Genomic DNA, 24,022 nt, shown 5'->3' with positions numbered 1-24,022 from the left:
CAACATACAGAAAAAAACACGAACATACAGAAAAAAAAAATCTGGAGAGACAATATAATCCAAATCATTAACAGTAGTTCTTTCTCTGTATAGATTTGCAAGGGACTTTTACTTTATTAAGTATCCATTTCTAATTAAAAAATAAGCTGGATGTGGAGCCGGGTGCGGTGGCGCACGCCTGTAATCCCAGAGCCAACCTCAGCAACTGCAAGGAGCTAAGCAACTCAGTGAGACCCTGTCTCTAAATAAAATACAAAATAGGGCTGGGGATGTGGTTCAGTGGTTGAGTGCCCCTGAGTTCAATTCCTAGTACCCCCCCCCCCACTGGGTACTAGGGATGTGGTGGGTTGGGCAAACTTGTAATCCCAGTGATTTCAGAGGCTGAGGCAGGAGGATAGCAAGTGCAAAGCCAGCCCCCACAATTTAGTGAGACCCTGTCTCAAAATAAATAAATAATAAGGATGTTGCTCAGCGGTTAAGTGCCCCTGGGTTCAATCCCTGGTACCAACAAACAAACAAATAAATATAAAACCATTCTTCTTATACTTTTTAAAAAATAGTTTTATTAAAGTATAATTTACACACCATTAAATGCATATATCATTTTTCAGTGGTGGTGTGGGGAAGATTTTAAAAATCACGAATAGAAGCTTTCTGACATTGAAGTTAACCTAGTCTCTTGTCTCTCTGTCCACCCCTCTGTTTCCCTCCTCACACTGGGTCCCTTCCCAGGACCAGTATCTATAGTGATGTAGAAGACTCTTCTTCCTTACCTGGGCCTTTAAAAGGAGATTTTACCTGGATGACTCCTGAGGTTCTTGCAGATATGAATTCAGGTGAGTTGGTAGTCCTAGTTTTCATCCTATGGAAACTTGTTTTTAGGGAGGAAGGATCTGGTAATTTTATTCTCATTACATGAAAATGGCTTATGAGGCCCAGTTTATTTTTCTCTCTTGTGATGTTTGAATTTTAATAAAAGATGAACTGCCAGTTTGGCTTTAAACCAAGAAGGAAAACGTCCAAGTGTGCATTTTCTACACATATAAACTTGAGGACAGGATAGGGAATATGTTTGGGGGATGGTAAGGCAATCTTTTCAGCATCCTTGAAAACATAGCAGTAGTCAAATTAGGATCACTGATATGATTGGTAATGGGGTCCAAGAAGTTATCACTAAAGGAACTGGGACCCACTGTTGGGGAGAAAGTCAAGCTTCTGACCATAGCACCAGACAGAACTAAGAAAGCTCTGCACCATGGGGGAAGGAGTCTTCTCAAATTTACAATGTGACCTTGATTGCCCCACTTAACCTGGTGCTTTGAGGTCTCAGTGTGTAGAAACATTATCTGGTCAGAGAGCATATATTAAACATTTATACAGGCCCAGATAAGCTAAGTCACTCTGCAAGAGTGTCTATAATGAAGAGTTTACACTCAAACCAACATCCAGAACACAAGTAGATTGTAACCACATTCTCATTAGAAGCCAACCCATAGTGGTTGAGGGTGTGGGGCCTGGAAAAATACTCTTGAGGTCTGAGTTCCCCTGGAAAAATATCTGTTGAGTTCAAATCCTCCTGGCTTTATCATATACTATCGAGGTGACTTTGGTCATGCGGATTGCTGTTACTGTTTCCCTACAGAATAGGGATAATAGAGTAAGAATAGGGATAATAATATAAAACAAGGATAGTATTACCTCCTGGAATTGTGAAAATTAGTTAACATAAAGTGATCAGAACATCACCTGGTACATAGTAAATGCTTAATAAATGTTAGCTGTGAGCATTATTACTTCTTAATCCCTTGTTGTAGGGGGATTTGCTGCCTCAGTTTCAACAGGGCTAGCTTCAATTATTAATAAATTCTTTGATATTTTCCTCCTGCCAAACAGAGAAATTGAGTTGCAAGGTATCAGGATATGCTGTGAACTAAACCTAAGAAGCTCGACTGTTAGTTCTAGGGACTGCCTTGGGCAGATCCCCGCCCCCTAGGGCCTCAGTTGCCCCATCTGTAAGATGAAACCAGGAGGCTGAGCCGAGTTCCTCAACTTTTCCCTCTTCCAATCCTTGTCAGTTCCTGAAGTCGTTTTTTCTTCCTTCGGTCAAAATCCAGTTTCACCTTATGGTGGTGGAGATGGGTATCCTTATTGATTGCCAATGGCCCCTGGGAAGTATCTGGAAGGAGGCCACAGCCTTCTAGTCCTCTCGGGCCCACACCCTGCTTCAGCCAAAGTTTTCCAGCTCCATCTGGCACCAGCAGAGGGAACTCTGGCTGGCCGGAGACCCCCACCCGCAGAGAGCCTAGACGTCTCTTGGAATTCACAGCTTCTTCACCTCCCGGCTGGGCTCCTGCACAGTGCGTCGCGCAGGGGAGTCTTGGGGGTCTAGGAGGCAGCTGAGAGCAGGCTGCCCGCGGTCGGCGTGGGACTCCTAGAGGCTTCCTGCGCAAGCTGATTGGCAAGGCAAGGAGTAGTGGGTGACGAGAGCTCTCAGCCAGCTGGAACCGGCGCCCTGCCCCCTAAGCCCTGGTCCCTGTAAAAGAGGGCTGTAAAATTCCGGAAGAGAGATTAGAGTCAGGGGATGGGTGGGGCGGTGAATCAGTACATTCCTCCTTCTGCCCCCGCCCCTTCTCCTCCTCGGTTATCACTCTTGAGAGGGTTGGGCCCTCTCACGGCCTTCTCCTGACCGATCCATTGGCAGGGGCCAGACGAGCTCAATAGTGGAAGGCGGGAACCTCCCATGCTCATCTAAACTTTGTAAAGCCAGGATCATTTATTTTGCAGTTTATGACCCCATTTGGTTTTAGTTGTTACTTCCAACTGAGTTTTTTTTTTTTTTTGGCACTGGGAATTAAACCCAGGGAACTTCACCACTGAGCTCCAGACCCTTTGTCAAAATTTTACTTTGAGGCTGGGCACCGTGGTGCATGCCCTATGATCCCAGCGATTTGAGAGGCTGAGGCAGGAGGATTGCAATTCGAAGCCAGCCTTAGCAATGTAGTGAGGCCTTAAACAACTTAGCAACACCCTGTTTCAAAATTAAAAATAAAAAGGGCTGGGGACTTAGCTCAGTGGTAAAGCTCCCTGGATCAATCCCCAGTACAAAATTTTTTGAGACAAGGTTTTGCCAAGTTGCTGAGGCTGGCCTCAAATTTGCTAAATTCCTGCCTCAATCTTCTGAGTCCCTGAAATTACAGACCTGCACCAGCCTCTGGGCCCAACTGAGTCCTTTTCATAAGAGTACTTCATAAGTGTCAGTGTATTCCTTAGTAGCTCTGGCTTATTGAGCAGTCCCTTACTATGAGGCAGGGTCTATTGCTCTTCTCTTCCTAAATTTTTTTTTTTTTTTTTTTTCAGTATTAGAGGCAAGGAATCAGAAGGCCCAATGAGGATAGGTAAATTCCTCAAGGTCACCAAGTGGCAGAGCCAGAAATAACCCCAGCTCTGTTGGTTGCATACATTTCCCACCACACCCTGTCATTTCCTTTACTTAGGTCATTGAAAGGCAAGACTTGTTTGTTAGGGGGTAGGAAAGTAACTTTTATGGACCACCTTCCACTGTGCCAGCTACTCTAAATATACTTTTTTTTTGAGGGGGAGGATACTGGGATTGAACTCAGAGGCACATTACTACTGAATTACCTCCCCATTTGGTTTCTCTAAATTGTTGAATCTGGTCTCAAACTTGAGATGAGGCTAATCTCCAACTTTTGATTCCCCTGGCTCACCTTCCAGAGTTTCTAGGATTACAGGCTGTACATTAATGCCTGGACCACACCCATATTTCTTTTCATTCTCCTCAACACCCCCCCCCCCACACACACACACCGTATTGGGGATTGAACCCAGGGTCTTCTACCATTGAGCCACATTCCCATTCCCTTTTAAGAACAGTCTATCTATCTATCTATCTATCTATCTATCTATTTATTTATTTATTTTGCAGTGCTGAGGATCAAACTCAGGGCCTCATGCATGCCAGGCAAATGCTCTACCACTGAGTCACATCCCCAGCCCCTATTTCTTTGGACAGGGTCTCACTAATTTGTGAGGCTGGCTTGAACTTGCAATCTTCTTGCTTCAGCTGCTGGAGTATCTGGGATTACAGGCATGTACCAGCATGCCTGGCAATCTCTAATGTCTTTACAGTTCTTGTCAGTTTACAAAGAACTTTCAAGCTCATCATTTCAGAGCTATCATCCCATATGATAGAGGAGGACAGAGTTTTATTCATGAAGACATCTGTCCACCGTCACAAACTAATAGTAAGTAGCAGAGCCTATGGCTTTATATTTATTTATTTTTATATATGAGGTCTTGAAGTCCTGGGTTCAAGTGATCCTCCTGCCTCAGCTTCATGAATAGCTGGAAATACAAGTACATGCCACTGTGTGTAGGCTAGAGCCTGTTTTATTTTATTATTATTATTTTATTTTTTGGGTACCAGAGATTGAACTCAGGGTACTTGGCCACTGAACCACATCCCCAGCCCTATTTTGTATTTTATTTATAGACAGGGTCTCATTGAGTTGCTTAGGGCCTTGCTAAGTTGCTGAGGCTGGCTTTGAACTTTCAATCCTCCTGTCTCAGCCTCCCAAGCTGCTGGGATTACAGGCCTGTAATTTTAAAATGAACTCAACAGAACCAGTGATATCAAAGCTAATTCCATTTATTCATTCTACAGTACTGAGTACCATTCTAATAGTTTTAATGTTTAGCTAATACTTATTAAACACTTAACATGTGTCTATCACAGTGTTCCATGAATATGTACACTAACTCCTTCAGTTTTCAAAAACACATTTTATGAGATGGTGTTACCTTTTCCATTTTATAAATGGGGAAATTGAGACTCAGAGATATGAAGTACCTTTTCAAGGTTACATAGCAACTACATGGCAATGCAAGAATGCCAGATAAAACAGCATGGAGGCCCATCGTGGGAACTAGGCACCTGGGTTGTGTTTGAACATCAGGGCTTGCGTTTCTTTGCCATATCATCATTACTCTTTCTCCAACCCATGTGTGTGGCAGGCCCACACAGCTCCTGCTCTCAAGGAGCTAACACTCTATAAAATCAGCCAAGAATGCTGCCAGTTTTGCCTCACAAGGACACTGGGAGGATTAATAAGCAAATGGCACTTGGAATGCTTCCGCAAAAGTCCTGGATAAACTCAGGGCACTTATGTATGAAATTCACTGCCAAGGGTGGATCATGACTTAATAAGGTGCCTGCAGCCCAGTTCCTGATTTGTTTGAGGTGTAGAGGAAGTAAAGCCAATTACAGCCTTCTTTGGGAAACCATTTATATGTCAGAAGCTAGGGCATCTTTCTGCTGGCCTGGGGATAAGGGAAAGTGGTAGTGTCACGGTCTTCAAAGGCCTTTCATTCTTAGAGATGTCTTTCCAACATCCCAGAAAGGTTTCCAGCTTACTCTGAGGAACACTGATAATTGACACAAGTCATGAATTAACATCATGATTATTTAGGCTCCACAGGCAGACAAACCTGGGCTGAATCTTGCTTCTGTTATTTCGTCTCTCTGAGCTTCCAATCCCTTTTAAAATGGCATAATAATATCTTACTCATAGGGTTATTTTGAAGCATAAACTTGATAATATATTTAAAAACACCTTGCTCAGGGCTTGGAATAGAGTGAATGCTTAATAAATGGCCATTATCATAGCCATTATTGTTATCCTTATGTTGTTATAGTATTTACTGATATTTTAGGGCTGGGCTAAGAGCCAGATGGAGGGAAGATTCATTCATTTGTTCCACAATCTAGTAGGTTGCCCTAAGTAGATGAGTCTAAGCAGGGGAAAATCATGAAAATAGGCATTTACAATATAGTATTATAAGTGGTCTGGCCAGGATTGCATAAGGTGTTTTGAGACTTTAAGAATCACTAAGAAGGAGATGCAGCAAAAGTTTTGGAGAGAAGGTTCTCCATTTCCAATTTGATTCTAGGAAGTGGAAAAGACTACCTGCTGGAGGCAGGTAGAATGCACGCACTAGCTGAGCCTGAGCTTCTTCACCAGAGATCCTTGTTTCTGATCTGTAGTCCCTCTTGCTCCTCAAGGCCTTTCAACTCCCACCCAGCCCTACCGGCCAGCCTTGCCCTAGAATACCCCCTCCTGGGCCACCTGCTGGTGGTAAACATTCCAAGTTCTGATGCCGCTGAGTCATAAGGCCCTTCTTTTTAGCGCTAAGCTTTAATGGAAGCCTTCTGGTCAGGAGCAATGCCATAGGTCCACCTCGTGAAGAACTAATGAAGATTGACCACTGCTTTTCCCCTTAGGACAGGATGAACATGTGTGTGGTAGTAAGGTGGGAGAGAAGACAGCCCAAGGGACAACTTCACTTCCTTCTAGAAAGGTGCTAGTTCTGGGCAACTGGGATTTCCAGGGTGGACAGAACTCCCCCGCCCCCAACTCAACTCTCCTGGCGGTGCCTCCCCTCTTCCTCCCAAGCCACCCTCCAAGGCCTTTCCTAGCTGCCATCTGGCAGTGGCCCTAACCAGTCTCTCAACTCAATGGTGACCACATTTTCCAAACCAAAACTCAGGACGCATGATTTGGCAAAGAATTTCTGGCCAGCTTCCAAGGCAAAAGGATAAAACCTTTCCACTGGAGAATCTCTAGAATAATCTACGTCACTAAATGGGACGTTAGGTTGGAAACCTTGAAATGCAGGGTCTTTCTTCAACCAGGCACTTTTTCATATATTATTGTTACGTGAAGAGCCCAATGAAGTGGCTTATTTCCATTTAGTAGTGGAGAATACTTAGGAAATCACTTGGCCAAGCTCCTTCATCCTATAATCTGAATTTTGGTCAAGGAGAGTTCTTACTTCTGTGCTTATGGGTCTTGCTGGAGAAGGTGGGGGTTGGGGAACAGCGCAGAACTATCCTTCGAGAAGATGCGCACGCCATTTGAGGCCTCCAGGAAGGGCAGCCAAGAACTCAGCTGCCCCGGTTCTCACTTCTGAGTTGGAAATCCCCGAGCACAAGGCTCGGTTGCCGCCCCGTCCCATCAACATCTGGCTCCGGGATGCGCGGCCCGGGAGCGGGAATCAGCCTACGACCTTGGGGTCACCCGGCAGTCCTGGGTCCTTGACCCAGCCCAGGTGCGGATGGGCGGGCCGCAGCCTGGACGGGCGACTCTCTGGGTCACGCTTGCCCCCCCCTCCCCGGTCACATGGACGCGCCTTCCGTCGCCAGGAGTGCGGAGCGGAACGAACCACGAGGAGGAGGAGCGGGGGAGGCGCTGAGGGCAGTGGGTCAGCGCCCCGCGGGGCAGGAGGGCGGGCCCAACTGCCTGCGAGCCAGCCGCCAGCCAGTCAGTGGCTCGGAGGGCGGGCCGGCGGCCGCGCGCGCCGCGCCCCGCAGCGCCCCCTGAGGGGCGGCGGCGGGAGCTGGTTCCGGCTGCGCGCGCAGCGGTGGTGGCGGCGGCGCGATCGGCCGTGCTGTAACCGTCGTCCGTCCGGGAGCGGCTAGAGCGGCAGCGGCGGTCGGGCACGGCGCGAGGCAACACCACAGGGCAGCGGCGGCAGCGGCGGCAGCAGGAGACGCAGCGGCGGCCGCAGCAGCAGCAGCAAGACGGACTCGTGGACACGCGCCGCCGCCGCCGCCGGGCCGGGCCGGGTGTCGCGCGCCGAGGCTGGGGGGGAGTCGTCGCCGCCGCCGCCACCGCTACCGCCGCCGCCGCCGCCGCCGAGGTGACTGAGGAGAGAGGCGCCTCCTCGCTCCCGCTGCCGCCGGACTTCAATGCCCAGTTCCCAGCTCGCCAGCGTGAGTGCGCCCCTCCCGGGCGGCCCCGCGTCGGGGCCTCGGGGAAGGGGAGGGCGGGAGGCGCTGCTGCCATTAGTGCAGGCCCGAGACACGTCCCCGGAAGGAGGGCCGGCCCGGGGGCGGGGAGCGCGGCCGGCAGCGTGGAGCGCGAGGGTGGGTGAGCGAGCGGGATCGTGTGTGTGGAAGAATGTGGGGCGTGTGTGCGCGCGGGGGGGAGCGCGTGTGTAGGGCGAGAGTGTGAGTGTCCTTGTGGGAGCGCCGGGAAGAGAGAGTGGGTGGGGGGAGAAAGTACCGGGCGAGTGAGCGTGGGGGAGAGCGTAGGGAGGCTGTGAGGGAGCGAGGGGAGCGTGTGGGCACCACGGGGGAGACTGAGGGCAGAGGCGGCGTAGGGGAGAAGGTGAGTAGCAGATGGGGGAGTGTGTAAGGGTATGCCTGCATTTGTCCACCGTGTGAGCAGGCATCCCGGACGCCCTTCCCCTTGGTCTTTGTGTGAGGTGGTAGTGAACCCTGGTGTCTTGGGTAAGGGAGTTCTCTCCAGGAGCTTCTTGTTCCTGGGTCTTTGCGTTCAAGTAAAGAGGACAAGGTTGGAGGCTTCTCCCAGTGACACTATGTTTTTTTTCTTTCTTTCTTCTTAGAAAGAATGTGGCCTTTTATTTTCTTTCTATAATTTTTTTTGTCCATGTTTAGTGATATTGACACACATTTCTGGATTTTCAAGGATGTGGTTGCCATCCGGTCTTAGTCTGGGGGCTCAGACGTAAGACGTAACCAACACAAACTTGACTCTTGCCCTAAAGCCTGCACTCTTGCCTGTATTCAGAAGCATAAACTTTTTTTTTTTGTAAAGTTTGCTAATTTTTTTAGGTGAAAGGAATTTTATTGGTAGGTAAATTGAAACAGTATCTTTCGTGTTGTAACTCCTGTTCTTCTGGAGAAAAGTTCCTAAGAAATGACAATAGTATAACATTGATGAAGAAGAAACATAGGTTAATTTATTGTTTCCTGGAAGTTGTCAAGGTACTTAAAGTGACTAGTTCTAGAATCCCTGTAAACATTCAGCAAAATGCTTGTCAGTTTGGAGTCACCAGCCCTCAACCACTACTGGATTAGTACTTGGCACTTACTTGTTGCCATGTTATATGTATTACAGAGTAATTTCCGGCAGGAAGTGAATGAAGTTATGCCTTGTAAAGTGTGCACAAGGAAAGGAAGGACACAGAAGGACATATTATCAGGTTTCAGAGTCACTTGCTGACATACCACTGGATTGGTGAAGATGCTAAGTTGTTTGCCAAGATTCTGATCTTGACTTTATTTTTTGGGGTTGGGGGTACCTGGCATTGAACTCAGGGGCACTCAACCACTGAGCCACATCCCCAGTCCTATTTTGTATTTTTTTGAGAGATAGGGTCTTACTGAGTTGCCTAGGGCCTCGCTTTTGCCGGTGCTGGCTTTGAGCTTCTGTCTCAGCATCCTGAGCTGCTAGGATTACAGGTGGCGAGTGTGCCTGTCTTGAGTTTTGAAGTTGCATATTGAATAAACTGATGATTGTGGTGGACTTCCTCCCAATCTGGTGTTGTAGAAATAGGGACCCCCCCCGCACCTTGTGGGGATTGAATCCATGGGTGCTTTACCCCGTCCTTTTAAATTTTTTTTTTTTTTTTAAATTTTGATTTATGGTCTTACTAAGTTGCTGAGGCTGACTTTGAACTTGAGATCTTCCTGCCTCAGCCTTCTGAGGACTGGGTTTTCAGGATGTACTACTACCACAACAGGCAAATTTAGGGATTATTTTTTAAAATATATATTTATTTTTTAGTTGTAGTTAGACACAGTACCCCCATTTCATTTATTTATATGTGGTGCTGAGGATTGAACCCAGGCCTCTGCACGTGCCAGGCAAGTACTCCACTGCTGAGCCACAATGCCAGCCCCAAATATAAGGATTCCTAATGAAGAGTGCCTTGATAGGGATTTCATATCTTAATACAATCTTAGAAGATAATGTTATTTTTTGAATTTGGGAGTCTTTCAGTATGACAAGCAAAGAGTAAAGTTGTTCTTTTGACAATAGACAGAATTAGAAGCAAAACCACTGGTATATAATTAGGTATAAATTTCATTATTGTGTTCTTTTTCTCAGTCACTAGTATTCTCTGCTTTCAGAAATAGTATTGTCACTGTTCAGGGATTAATTAATATTAAGTGCCTACTATGCTACAGGTGTTTTTTATGTGCTCTGATTTAATTCTCACAACCACAATAAAGGAGTTAGTTAACCTTCATTTGAATTGATTTGACATATTTTTAGTTGCTTCTGTTTGCCAAGCACTAGGAATTTGGTGATGAGGTCCCATGGATTTATAGTGATGAGATAAAGAGAAACAGAGGATCAAAAGGTTGAGTAATTTGTCCCAGGTCACACACATAATACATATGGAAGCTGGATTAAAAATTGAGGTATTTTTGATTCAAAAGTCCTGATATTTCTCTGTACCATACTTCCCTCTCAATAGATGGTCTCACTTTGAGATTTCTTATCCACATAGTGACCTAGCAGCTTGTACAGATGAGATCTATAGAAGTTAATGGAGAAGGCTGAATAGCTGGAGGCACAGCAGTGGTTTTGGGAGATGCTGACTTCAGGCTCTTAGGGACCTAAACTAGGCTTTTATGTGGGAGGCAGATTTGCCTTGAAACTCTTGGGGCCCCAGGGTGTGTGCTTTGAGACAGTTTTTATGAGGCACCTGGGATATGTCTGGGAGAGAGAAGTGTGATTAAAGAATGCAGCAGCCTTTTATGTTTTTTTTTTTTTTTTGCGGGGGAGGGGTAGGGGTAGGGGAGGAGTGTATTGGGGCTAACAGTCAACTGGAAGTTGCCACTTTGTTTCTCTGTTGAGATGTGTGTAGTACTTAAATTAGGAGATTGTTAAGATCTTGTGAGAAAATTCATGTGAAAGCACTTTGTTATAAATTAAATTACAGATGTTAAATATTACCACTAAGACTTTATGAAGGCAAAAATTTAACTGTCACATTTAGAGCTAGAAAAAGCTGGCGTTTTAGAACACCTTTACAAATGAAAAATAGTTTAGAACTGCTGAACCTGGTATTTTCTGACTCAGAACAGGGAGTCAGACCACTCCTTCTGTGATTCAGTCAAGTAATATTTAATATGAATGAACCAAGTTTATAGGCAGAAATGGTTTACAAAATCACTGAACTTTGATGGCAGTAGGGAAGAGTATGTTTGAATGCTTTTGCTTATAACATATTTAGAAAGTCAGAAAGTCCTCTGTAGTGTATGTATGTACACACACACACACACACACACACACAATTTACTTGAAAAAAGTTGTAAACAAGATAGTCATGTTCTACCACTGAACAATATCCCTGAGCTCCTTTCTTGAACTTTTTTTTCATTTTTCCTTTAAAGGTAGTATTTCCTTATGTAGTAATTATAGGCCACTTTATAATTTTGAGACAGAAAGTTGAAATTCAGTAGGGATTTAGTTCGCAGAGTTTGTACTTGTTCCTTTTTGTTGGAATGTGAGTTGGTAATCAATGAACACTCTAGAAAAAACATTCACAAATAAGATTTAGAGGAACAGTACATAAGTTTTCAGCTGTTGCTCTTGGAGGAGTGAAACTTGTTAAAGTAAAACCTAAGGGTTTTTCTTTTTGTTTATTTGTTTGTTTTCCCTTCAGGTTATAGAACTTGTTGAATAGGATTGGGATGTTTAAAAATTTTGAATAACTGGAAATCAGAGTCCATAGTTTTAAAATGGTGTAGTTTAAGTTATGTTTAATGAACAGGGTAGTGGTGGATATCTAGTGGCCTTGGGATACTTGTAAATTCCAACATTAAAGTTTAGGGCTTTAGGTTTCAACATTCTCTTTGTGAGAATCTTTTTTTAATAGCAGATCGCATCTTATTTAAAACTCAGTAATTTTGTGAGTAAGGGGTATTCTTTCAGCTTCACATAATTAAGGAAATTGGTTTAATATTTATTTTTTAGTTTTCGGCGGACACAACATCTTTGTTTTGTATGTGGTGCTGAGGATCGAACCCGGGCCGCATGCATGCCAGGCGAGCGCGCTACCGCTTGAGCCACATCCCCAGCCCCAGGAAATTGGTTTATAGATTGCTGAATCCCAAGTTTTAAAATCTAGATTAAAGTGTATTTGTAAGTAGATGATAGTGGGTAAAAATATTTTTTTTCCTCTTGAAGCTTAAAGTATTTAAATTGCTGTAGAGAACCATGGATGCCACCTATTATAATTGCTTTGAGAAATGGTGACTTGAATATGTTAATCTGGAATACTAGAGTCTTTTCTTCATTTTCAGCCTCAGAACTATTATGTATAGAAGTGTTTGGTAGCTTCCTCCAATTATTTGTTTTATCCATTGAAACACATTCTCTAGTTCATTTGACTTCCTAGTTACTCTCTTGGGACTTGATGCCTTATAGGATTGCTTGGTGTAGAGCTGAAGTGGATGTTATATGTAAATCTTTTGTTTCTTGGAGTTATAGAACTCTAGGCTGAACCAGAAAATGTCATCACCCTAACACTTTCATGAAAGAAACTGTACACAATACTCTAGGCTCTGTCTACTTTCCACAGGTCCCCATGGTGAAGTTATCAGGATGCAGGTGAGAAAATAAGCCTTCTGTATGTCCTAAGTTAGTTTTCCCTGCACTGTAATTGACAGATAATACACACACAGCACACATGCACGGTGTGTGTGCACGCGGGCGCGCACTCTCATGCATAATGAGGAGGGATAGGGATTGAACCTAGAGGCTTACCTCTGAGCTATATCCCCAGTCCTTTTTTCTTTTGATACCAGGGATTGAACCCAGAGATGCTTAACCACTGAGTCCTTTTTTGTATTTTATTTAGAGACACAGAGGGGTCTCACTGAGTTGTTTAGAGCCTTGCTAAGTTGCTGAGGCTGGCTTTGAACTTGTGTTTCTCCTGCCTCAGCTTCTCGAGCCACTGGGAGCCGCTGGGATAACAGGTGTGTGCGGACTACCTGGCCCCAATTCTTTTTGTAATTTTTATTTTGAGATAGAGTCTCACTAAATTGCAGAGGCTGACCTGGAACCTGGAATCCTCCTGCCTCATCCTCTTGAGTCACCGGGATTATAGATGCGCACCACTGTGTCTAGTTGCCTATATTTTTATTCAACTTGAATACATGTATTTTTTGTTTATATGTACCAGTTTTCTCATTGATAGGTTCTGTTAACAGCATCAACTCCTATTTAAGTGGCCTGAGAACTAAATTTCATTATTTGAATATAAATTTATATTGTACTGTGTTGGCTTTTTAAACTGTAAAGAATTTCAAGATGAGGATTTTCTGTGATTCTTTGCTAGTTGAGCCTGGTTTGAAAAAATATTTTGAGCATTAGAACAGTCTTTACCTTTAGAGAAGTGGTGTATTTAATTCCTTTCATAGTATTTTTGGGTTGAAATTTCATTCTTCTCAGAAAATGTTAATTCTTTTGGCATAAAATGCACACATGATATATTTGTTTTACCAGATCACAAAAATTACTTTATATTTTTATTTCTGCAGTGGTCAGAAATGTTGGCTCTTAGTTAATGTATCATTTGACATGAATTCAAACTCACAATCAGGTCTGCTTTCTTCATTGTTCTCGAAAAGTAAGATTTGAGCATCTTCTTTTCCCACTGTTTACTAGAAACATTTGCCAGGTTGAACTACCACTGTATTTGTAAATTTGGTATGTATACATATTTGATATTTGTTAGTAGCAAAGAAAATTGATAACATTTTTTTACATTCCATTACTTGTGAAAAGCCTATGGTGAGGGAAAAGAGTGCCTGGTTTGTACAGAAGGATATGAGTCATCAGTAGGATTTGTCAGCAAATTGAGAAGGATGTGATAGAGAAACAATATAGTGACATTCTTCATTCCAGATGTGTGGTCACAAACAAGCTTCCTTTTGGTTATTAGTTGAAATTATGCAGATTTGGATTTTTCTGGGTGAAAAGCATGGAAAATATAAGTTCACCTTTGTTTTTCTAAGGAGAGTTCCTCAACCAGTAAGATTTAGTTAAACTTATTTATGTGTTCTCTAGAAAAAATAATTCAACTATCAGGATTTATTAAGTTGAGAATGTTTTGTTATGCTTTTTGGTTAATTATGGGCCTTCTCAAATCAGAAGAATCAATACTATTACAGCAATATTTCCTCTTTTTTTCTTGACTGCTATTCTGCTTTAAAATTTTTAAGAGCTTTTAGTGCATTTGAATTGAGATGAAATTCTTTGCATGGTTAAGGACTCTCCAGAATTATCTAACCAAATGCCTTACTCCTTTCTCAAGTCATACTATATCATGGTCTTTCACTGTTCCTACCAGTTCTGTAAGAAAAGTTTTGCCTTTTTCTCAGAAGACTTAATCCTATTTCATTCTTTTTATGCTTGCTTTCTCTTTTCAAAGTATGTAGCATTAATATGAGAACTTAAATCCCATCAAATATTTTTCACCCACATTGACTCTTCTAGGAGTTTAATCCTGGGTAGTGTTTGTATGGTATGTACATAGAATTGCAAATGCCTATTCAAAGGTTGGATCTGCTCCTGGGTTTGGTGGCACAGCCTTTAATTCCAGCTACTGTTCCCAAGGCTGAAGCAGAAGGATTCCAAGTTCAAGGCCAGCCTGGACAGCTTAGTGAGAGCCTGTCTCAAAATAAATGAAAAGGGTTGGCTCAGTAGTAGAGTGTGCCCCTGGGTTCAGTCTCTAGTACCCAAAATAAAAATTTTAAAAAGTATTTTTTTTCTGCATTTTTGTATCGTTCCAAGGTGGTGGTTAATAGTATTTGGAGAAAAGAGGACAAGACAGATTGAATTTTGCATTATTTAATTGGAAAGAAAAGTAAGTTCAGCATGAATCCATGTTGAACTAAGCTAGTGAGAGAATAATAGTAGCCTCTTGACCTGACATGATGGAAATATTTCACCATTTTTACTTTACTGAAATTTATATATAATTGCAACATTTACTTTCTTTGTGTGGTTTTTAGAGGTTGTGAATGTTAGTTAACTGTGTTATGTGAAAATAAAATTTGTGTCATTATCTACAGTCAGTGAATGGAAAGCATACTTAAAAGACCACCAACAGCATACACAGAGAGATAGCTGTGAAGTATAATGTGAATCAAGCAAGCTTAAGAGAGGAAGTGAAGTGCAATTTACCCGGTTTTAGGGGAAATTTAGACCAAAATGCTCTAATAAGCAGAAAAACTGGGGCTCAAACAGAAGAATTTATGCTGACAAGATGTATGTTGGAATGTTCTATGCTATATCCTGTACATGAGAGTTTCTGTCTCCCCTGGACAAAATGTATTGTGTCAGTACATTGGACAAAATGGGAAATGAGAGTGTTAAGCTAATCCATAAACTGCTAAATTCTGGAGCATGGTATATTTAAAATAATGCTAACAATATTATGGAAGTTTTTGCTTTGCATGCTGCTTCTGTGCTCTAGGTTATTTTGAAAGGTAATTTAAATAACCTTTCCCAAGTATCTATTTTGCAATCTCGGGGAACTTGCAGCTGTTACAGTCATTCTAACTGTCCTGATATAGCCCAGAAAACATTTCACAGTGGTGTTGACAGGCTGAATCCAGGTGTCCTTTTGGATTTTTATTACTGAATTTGCTTTATTACAATTGAGGTTACAAATTTTAAATATATTTATTTAGTAATGAAATCAGTTCAGTGAGTAGTTCTTAGTTTAATGTATGTAGAGAGATGTGGAAACCATGAAAATGATTAAGACTTAAAATGTTCTTCAGGAGAATTGCTAAGCCTTTTGTGATTAAACATAGAAGGATGGAAGGAAGAGGGAAAACAAATGTTGGAGTTTAGTTTTATGGAAAAGCAACTTAATTGGAGGTAGTTCTTATTGGTACAAGAAGGTTACTGCATTTGCTTAAAAAAAGAATGTCCTTATCTTTATAATAAAAAGGCTTGGGAGCCTTAAAATGCTCATTAAAGTTGTTTTAAACATAAAGCCCATAGAAAAGAGAGCCTTGATATCTTTGCCTAGAAATGAAAGTATGGGTGAATAGAATCTATTTAATGCAATATTAAGACAGTAATTGAAAAGTTAGATTAATGCCTAATATTAGGATTATGATGTTATGGTTTTTTAAAACATATTTTTAGTTGTAGATGGACATAATACCTTTATTTTATTTGCATGTGTGCACCCAGTGCCTCACATGTGCTAGGCGAGTGCTCTGCCACTGAGCTACAACCCCAGCCCCAGATGTTAGGGTTTTTAGTTTTTTAGTTTTTGTTTTTGGTAGTAGTACTGGGGATTGAACCCAGGGCCTTGTGCATGGGAGGCAAGCACTCTACCAACTGAGCTATATTCCCAGCCATTTTTAATATTTTTAACCGGTATAATTTTATTTATTTAAAAAAATTTTTTTTTTAGTAGTTGATAGACCTTTATTTATATGTGGTGCTGAGAATTGAACCCAGTGCCTCACACATGCCAGGCAAGTGCGCTACTGCTGAGCCCCAGCCCCAAACAGTATAATTAAAAAAAAAAAAAGTTTTAGAAAACCTGAAAATTGACAATAGTGCCAGTTAGCCATTTAAATTTTATTTATGGAAGTAAAAATGACATTTTTGGACAAGAGGTTCATCTGGAGAATTGCTAATCTTAGAGGAAAAATGAGGTACAAAATTGAAAAGTAAATATTTTCAAGTCATTTAATATAATTTTTATAGTTATTTGTTGAGGTAGAAATAACTTGAAAAGGACAACTGCTAATCATCAGGGTACATACAAATTTGAAAACCACTCCCTTTTCATTTGGGTGGGAACAGGGCCCCATAGGACTTCAGTAAATAACTGTCACTGTTTTCAGAAGCAGGTGTGATTGTTGGTTAATTGCTTTTCTTTCCTTTCTGAGTGGCAGGACCTGTATCTTCTGCTGATACTGAATGTTGAAAGATATTTTTCTGCCATCAAGGTCAAATTTCTTTTTATGGAACTGATTATTGATTTCTGTACTGGAACTTGATTCTCAAGTTCCCTCCATCAGTGAGGAAGTAGAAAAGTGGGAATAACCAAGGGAGTAACTATGAAACTTTTTTTTTTAGCAATAAAAAAGCATCATGCTATTTTTAGCTTATTTACAGATACTTTCAATCCTAAATTTTATATTTATATATATATATTTAAAATATTTAGTTTTTTTAGTTTCAGGTGGATACAATATCTTTACATTTATGTGGTGCTGAGGATCAAGCCCAGTGCCTCATGCATGGTAGGCGAGCACTCTACCACTGAGCCACAATCCCAGCCCCTTAATCCTAAATTGTATAAAATTTGATGGATACCTGTTTATCAACTTCCTAGGACTGAAATTGGTAGGGATAGGGAAACAAATATTAATTTGAATCTTCTAAGTTTTCAGAAGCCAGATATATTCATTTTATTTTGATAAATGGAACAGTGAAGGTGATGAACAAAGGTTAACACAGGGCAGTTGTTTTTGTAGAGCACCCATGAGTTAGGAGTAAGTCATGAAAGATGAGAACATTTTCATGTTGAGACTAATTAATCTGAAGATAAGTGCTTAATTAGTAAATGTGAGTTCTCCTTAGTTTCCAAGTCTTAATATACTTTCTCAAATGGTCAAAATGCAGTAGATAGAGTAGTACTTTACTAAAAAAAATTCCTTACTTTTTTTTTTTTGGTACCAGGGATTGAACCCAGGGATGCTTATTCTTCCAGCTCTTTTGTTTATTTTTTAAATTTTGAGATGGGAGTCTCACTAAGTTGCTTGAGACTAGCTTTGATCTGAAGATCCTCCTGCCTCAGCCTCCCAAATTGCTGGGATTATAGACATGTGCTTGAGCTTAGCAAGAATTTCCTTCTTTGATGGTTGAGATTTTATGGTCTAATGTTTGACAAGTCTCTGAGTATTAGGATAAACTTCTCTGAACTTTTATAGTTACTGAGTTACCTGACATTTTCTCACAAACTCCATGTCTAATTTGTGGACAAATCCTTTTGGATTCTACCTCAAGAGTGTATCTTGAAATACATCCTCTTATTGCTACTACTTTAGTCCAAGCTACCTTTATCTCTCTCTCCTGGATTGTAGCAACAGGCTCCATCTCTCTGTTTCCATCCTTACTATCCTTATAATGTGTCTTTACATAGCAGTTAGATATTTTAAAAACGTGTGTGTTTGTGTGTGTGTGTGTGTGTATATATATTTTTAATTTTCTTTCTTTCTTTCTTTCTTTTTGTACTGTGGATTGAACCCAGGGATGCTTTGCCACTGAGCTCTTTTTTTTTTTTTGAGACAGGATCTCACTAAGTTTCTGAGACTCACCTTGAATTTTTAATCTTCCTGCTTCAGCCTACCTAGTCATTGGGATTACAGGCGTGTTCTGCCACGCCTGGCAAATTGTCATTCTTGAATGAAATCCTTTACTGAGTTCTGAATAAAAGTCATTCTTATAGTGCCTGTAAGGCTCATTTACTTCTCTGATTCTGTTTATTCCTTTGTCCTCTCTGTTGTTGTAGCACTGGCCCCCTTGTTTCTAGAACAAGCCAAGCATGAAGCATGTGCCTACCTCATAATCTTTGCTATAGCTAATCTCTTTGCTTGAAATGCTCTTCTAGTATCTGTTTGGCTTACACCCCCAGGTCTTTGATGATAAAATGTTACTCTTTTCAGCAAGACCTTATTCGATAGGATAGGCATATTTAAAATTGGAATCCTTCATTCCTTTTGCTCTGGCAGTTCCCCTACTTTGCATTTTTCTCCATAACAGTGATACCCACCCTCCCAATAAGAAGATCCAAGACTTTTTGCTTGTTTACTGTTCTTGCTTGCTTCCCCTGTAAGAGTATGTGGTATATAGTATCTGTCCAATAAATATTTGAATTAATTTATAAATTATGAATTAACCCATTATTTTGGTACTGGGAATTGAACTCAGGGGCACTTAACAACTGAGCCACATCTCCAGCCCTTTTTTCTTTTATTTAGAGATAGGGTCTCACTGAGTTGCTTAGGGCCTTGCTAAATTGCTGAGCTTGGCTTTGAACTTGGCAATCCTCCTGCCTCAGCCTCCTGAGCTGCTGGGATTATAGGTGTGCACCACTGTGCCCAGTTAATATATTCTTAAGTAGATATTTGTAAAGAAATACTAGTTTTTCATTTGGGGATTTTTTTTTTGGGGGGGGGGGGTTCTGGGTATCGAACCCAGGGCCTCACGCCTGGTAGGCCAGCCCTCTAGCTTTTCATTGGGATAAATTCTTTACTATTGAAAGAGTAGATTATTTGTACTTATTTTAATGGGAAGTGCAGGGGTTTTTTTTAATTAATAATTTTAGTTGTAGATGGACACAGTACCTTTATTTTGTTTATATAGTTTTATGTGGTGCTGGGGATCAAACCCAGGGCCTCATACATACTAGGCAAGTGCTCTACCACTGAGCTACAACCCCAATCTCGGGTTTATTATTATTATTATTACTATTATTATTGACATAAAATGAATTTGTTTTAGAAAAACATTATTGCAGCTATTTAAGTTTTTTTTTTTTTTTTTTTTGTACAAGGAATTGAACTCAGGTGCACTTTACCACTGAACTATATATCCCTAGTCCTTTTTTGGGACAGGGTCTCTCTCCCTAAGTTACTGAGGGGACCCTTTAAGTTGCTAAAACTGGCCTTGAACTTGTAGTCCTCCTGCCTGAGCCTCCCTGGTTGCTGGGATTACAGGTGTTGGCCACGGTGCCCAGGTTGTATTATGCTTTTACATTGCTTGATTATAGAAACTAAGCCAACTCAAATTTGCATGACTTCCTGTAGAATTTCTGGTAAGAAAAGTAACATAGCAAACATGCTTACTTGCTCTTTGCTTTTAGATTTTATTTCCTCTTATCTAGAACTTTTTTTTTTTTGCACATTATGTTATAATGTGCTGTTTTAATTTAGTGAATACTGGCATAGACCATAAAAGTAGAGGATTTATTGTATCGTTTAATTTGGAGCTAAAAGTTTTTTTGTATGTGTGTATGTGTGTGGAAAGCCTGGGTGGGAGAGGCTTGATAGAATTTTTAAAAGAATGTACAGTGAAATTTGGTTAAATCAAATGGGGCTGCTTTTATAAAATCCCTTTCTTGAATTTGTTGTATTTGTATTTGAACTTAGAATTGTAGTCGGTAGGCAGGACATGAACTTTGCTTATTTATTGTTTTTAACAGAAGAAAATACTTGCCCGGAGTTGTGTAGTTACAGACCTGCCTGGGCCAGAGGGACTAAGCCCTTTGGAGGCTTTCTAATCCTATGATCATAGCACTGTTAAAAATATAGTTGAATTGTAAATTGTTATAGGATTCTTTATCCTAGAACTCTAAGAATATATATATATATATACACACACATGGAAAAAATGAAAACAGTTCAAATAGTATATGCTAAGATAAATTATGCTCCTGACCTCCAACCTCTAGTCCTGCCCTCCCCACCCTTTCTCTACCCCCAGGAAACCACTGTTACCCTGTTATCTTTGTAACCTTTCAAATAGTCCTTGGGTATGAAAGCATATACAGTACTCAAAAGAAAATTACTAAACATACTGTTCATTCTGTCATGTACCTTGGTCTTTTCACTTTGTCTTTTAACACTTTTCTTAACAGTTCATTATAGACCTGTTTTATTTTTAGCTTCTGTGTAGTTTTCTATTTTACGAATGTGCTATTAAATGGTGGATATTGTATTGTTTCCTGCAATTTGGTTTTAGATTTTCATCTAGGTAAATATTAACAGTATACTATTGACCCTAGGAAATTAAGCTCTAACATACTCTTCAAAGTTGTAAGTTATCTCTTATCTCAGCTTGTTATGACTCTGCTTGTTCTTATACCAGCTCCCTTTCCTCATTCTTTTCTTTATCCTTTCCTTCACTCCTTCTTCTTAATTTGAAAGGATTTCTGTCAGACCAACCTTTTGTTGAAGTTATGCTCATTTGTTGAAGATTGAAATATTGCCTATGAAATGGAAATGTCTCATGCATATTTTGAAAGTTAGGCTCTAGGGCTGGGGTTGTAGCTCAGTGGTAGAGTGAGGCACATGTGAGGCACTGGGTTCCATCCTCATAAAAATCAGTAAAGTTGAATGTATTATATCCATCTACAACTAAAAATAATTAAAAAGGCTCTATAAAAGATAAAAGGTGGAGACAATATTTGGGCACATATTTGAATTTGACTGCTTTATATGTCAAGCATAACATGTAACATCATCTGGCAAATTAAAAGTTTTTTTTAGGGGGATGGGGAAGGTGGTGCTGGGGATCTAACCCATTGCCTTGGGTGTGCTAAGCACATACTATACCACTGAGCTACATTCCCAGTCCAGTAATCAATTTTTACTTAGGTAGAGCAGAATTAATGCCAGAGACAGAACTTTTATAAGAAAGTTTCCCGGCATTGTGTGCAGGTGCAGAATTGATGGTAAAATTCAGGGCTCTGCAACTTCTGAGTACTTTACAGCTGTGACAGGTTGTTTATTTTTAAAGGCTGTTTGCTTTGCATTGTTATGTGTGTCACTAGAGTTAACATTAGTTTAGCTGAATTAACAGGTGCAAAAAATTTTTTACTGTTGGTGTATAGTTAGTTGAACTCTTGGAGATGGAGGGAACAGAAACTTGCTTTTATTTTGTATTTCTTTCTTGCTCACTTTTTATTTCTATTTTATTTTTGTACTGGAAATTGAACCTAGAGGTGCTTAACCATGAGCCACATCCCAACCCCCCCCCCCCCTTTTTTTTTTTAATTTTCAGGAACTCACTATGTTGCTGAAGCTGATCTCAAACTTTAATTCTCCTGCTTTAGCCTCCTAAGTTACTGAAATTATAGGCATGAGCCACCACTCCCAGCTTTATCATGTATTAACATTGATAGGGGCTGGGGATGTGGCTCAAGCAGTATTGCGCGCCTGGCATGCGTGCGGCCCGGGTTCGATCCTCAGCACCACATACAAACAAAGATGTTGTGTTTGCCGAAAACTAAAACATTCTCTCTCTCTCTAAAAAAAAAATATTTAAAAAAAATATTTTAACATTAGTAGAACTCACTGTTACTTTTGGCAGAAATTCTTGTCTTGGGACTTTCTATGTATTTTATTTTATTATTTTTACAGTGTCTGAGATTGAACCCAGAGCCTGGTGTGTGGTAGGCAGGCTCTACCACTGAACTGTGTCCTCATAGGAGCTCTTAGTATTAAGAACTAAAAATCTAGGGTTGGGGTTGTGGCTCAGTGGTAGAGTGCTTGCCTAGCAAGTGTGAGGCACTGTGTTCGATCCTCAGCACCACATAAAAATAAATAAAGGTATTGTGTCCATTTATGAGTAAAAAAATATTTTTTAAAAAATTGAAAATCTAGGGCTGGGTTGTGGCTCAGTGGCAGAGCGCTTGTCTCGCACATGTGAGGCACTGAGTTTAATCTTCAGCACCATATAAAAAATAAATACACAAAATAAAGATATTGTGTCCATATATAACTAAAAAAATTTTTTTAAAATTGAAAATCTAATGATGAATTATCATTATCCTTGGAAGTAGTCTTCCAAACTGAGTTTGGAGGAATAAAATGGGATAAAGCTTGTTCTATTTGCTAAGCAGACAAATTCTGGAGTCTAGGTAGAAAATTTAATGCTAGAGCTGTAACCTTTTAAGCCTAGCTGCCACTACAATGCTGGTCTTTCAGTGCCTTTGCTCAGCTGACACACATTAGCTGTGATAACATCGTTGAATCAAAGGGATTTAAACAGGTTAGAATTTCATGTGTTTTGCTCTGTACTGCATGCAAACCATTGTTCTTTGAGTAGTTGCTTTAATAATCTTCCCTTTTTATAAGGTCACAATTGCAGATGATCATGCAGAGAGATATTTGAAGAAAAGTTACACTTGCTTGAAAAAGATTGTGACTTGAAAAATATGTGGGCAACTCCAAAATTGAAGGAAAAAATAATTAGGGAGTTAGGAGATCTGGGTTCTTGTCATTGATTTGGTACTAATTATCATTGTGGTTTTAGTTGTCATTTTAATCTCTTTGAACCTTAAACATCTTTAATTTTCAGAATGGGGCTTCACAATCTTGCTAGACAGTTTTCTGTCACTGAGCTTCACCTCCAGTACAAATAATATTATTTTAAAAATTTCAGTTTTTGTGGTGCTAGGGATTGAACTCTATCATCTAGCTATATCCTCGCTTGGAGACTTTTTAAATAAGCGTTTATTGGTGGTTTGGGGAAGAGGCAAGTGAAAGAAGTTAGACCTTGTCTCTGTTTCCATAGGAGTTTGATTATGCCACATTCTCTGACTGAGCCAGCTATAAAGACTACTGTGTCTTAAAGCAGTAGGCCTAAACTAATATTAAAAATCTGCCACTTCTCTTTCTTGCCTTTTATTTTGGTAGGAAATAATATTTAGGGTGGACAATGCTGTGTGAAGCATTGACCTTTAGATGACTTTGAGGCAGTGATGTGAAAAATCGCAAAAAGGTACACTGGACTAGAAATGAGAAGATGGGATTTATACATTATTTGAGTCATTAGGCATGGGTGATAAATTGGAAAAAATACATGGCCAATAGAAGACTTTGGTCTGAATTTGGACTCAATTCATTGTGTGATCTTAAGACAAGTCATTTTACTTCTCTGATCCTCTTTCCTCATTCCTCAAATGGAGTACAGCTACTCAGTTGTGAGGAAAAGGAAGTAATTTTTGAAAGTGCTTTATGAGCTTGTATTGTAATTAGGGATCAGGGCATACATTTTTGATAGAATTAAGTTTATGAAGTGAAATTTTGGTAAATATCCTCCACTTATTTGTAGATGTACTTTACACTAACCAATGAATACATACTAAAGATCTAACCATCAAAGCAGAAAAATAAGGGTGTCTTTGTGAGGTTTTATAAAAAGAGTCCATGGAGAAAAGTTTTAAGTACCTCTAATCATTTAAAAATTATTTTAATGAATTAAAAAATATAGTTATTTTAAAATGAGTTGAAGCCTGGTGTGGTGATATACTTCTGTTATCCCAGTGACTTGGGAGGCTTAGACAAGGAGGATGGAAAATTGGAGTCCAGCTGCAAGAATTTAGTGAGGCTCTAAATTGTCTTGAGGCAACTTAGATC

At 40.5% G+C, this 24,022-nt stretch overlaps 1 protein-coding gene and 1 non-coding gene across 9 annotated transcripts in view; one reads left to right on the top strand and one right to left on the bottom strand.

Moving 5' to 3' along the window:
- Positions 1-820: 820 nt before the first annotated feature.
- The window catches only part of Ptp4a2 (protein tyrosine phosphatase 4A2), a 48,858-nt gene continuing 25,656 nt past the window's right edge, over positions 821-24,022 (top strand). Inside the window, exon 1 of one of the 8 annotated variants that reach the window (XM_071617589.1) lies at positions 821-836. Coding sequence is in view for 1 of the 8 variants with exons in the window: in XM_071617593.1 (XP_071473694.1) it covers positions 7,769-7,792 (24 nt within the window). In the remaining 7 variants the exon portion in view is untranslated. Of the gene's footprint in view, positions 837-7,113; positions 7,129-7,409; positions 7,793-7,921; positions 7,946-8,173; positions 8,190-12,798; positions 12,818-24,022 lie in introns of those variants that run through there. The other 7 variants (XM_071617592.1, XM_071617593.1, XM_027937014.3 and 4 more) reach the window with 7 other exon arrangements.
- Trnag-ccc (transfer RNA glycine (anticodon CCC)) lies at positions 16,145-16,217 on the bottom strand. The gene has a single exon. It is a non-coding gene; the product is annotated as a tRNA-Gly (tRNA).

This window comes from Marmota flaviventris, chromosome 10 (genome assembly GCF_047511675.1).
Source record: "Marmota flaviventris isolate mMarFla1 chromosome 10, mMarFla1.hap1, whole genome shotgun sequence".
In the NCBI taxonomy this organism is placed as follows: domain Eukaryota; kingdom Metazoa; phylum Chordata; class Mammalia; order Rodentia; family Sciuridae; genus Marmota; species Marmota flaviventris.
This window is presented reverse-complemented; position numbering and strand designations above follow the sequence as displayed.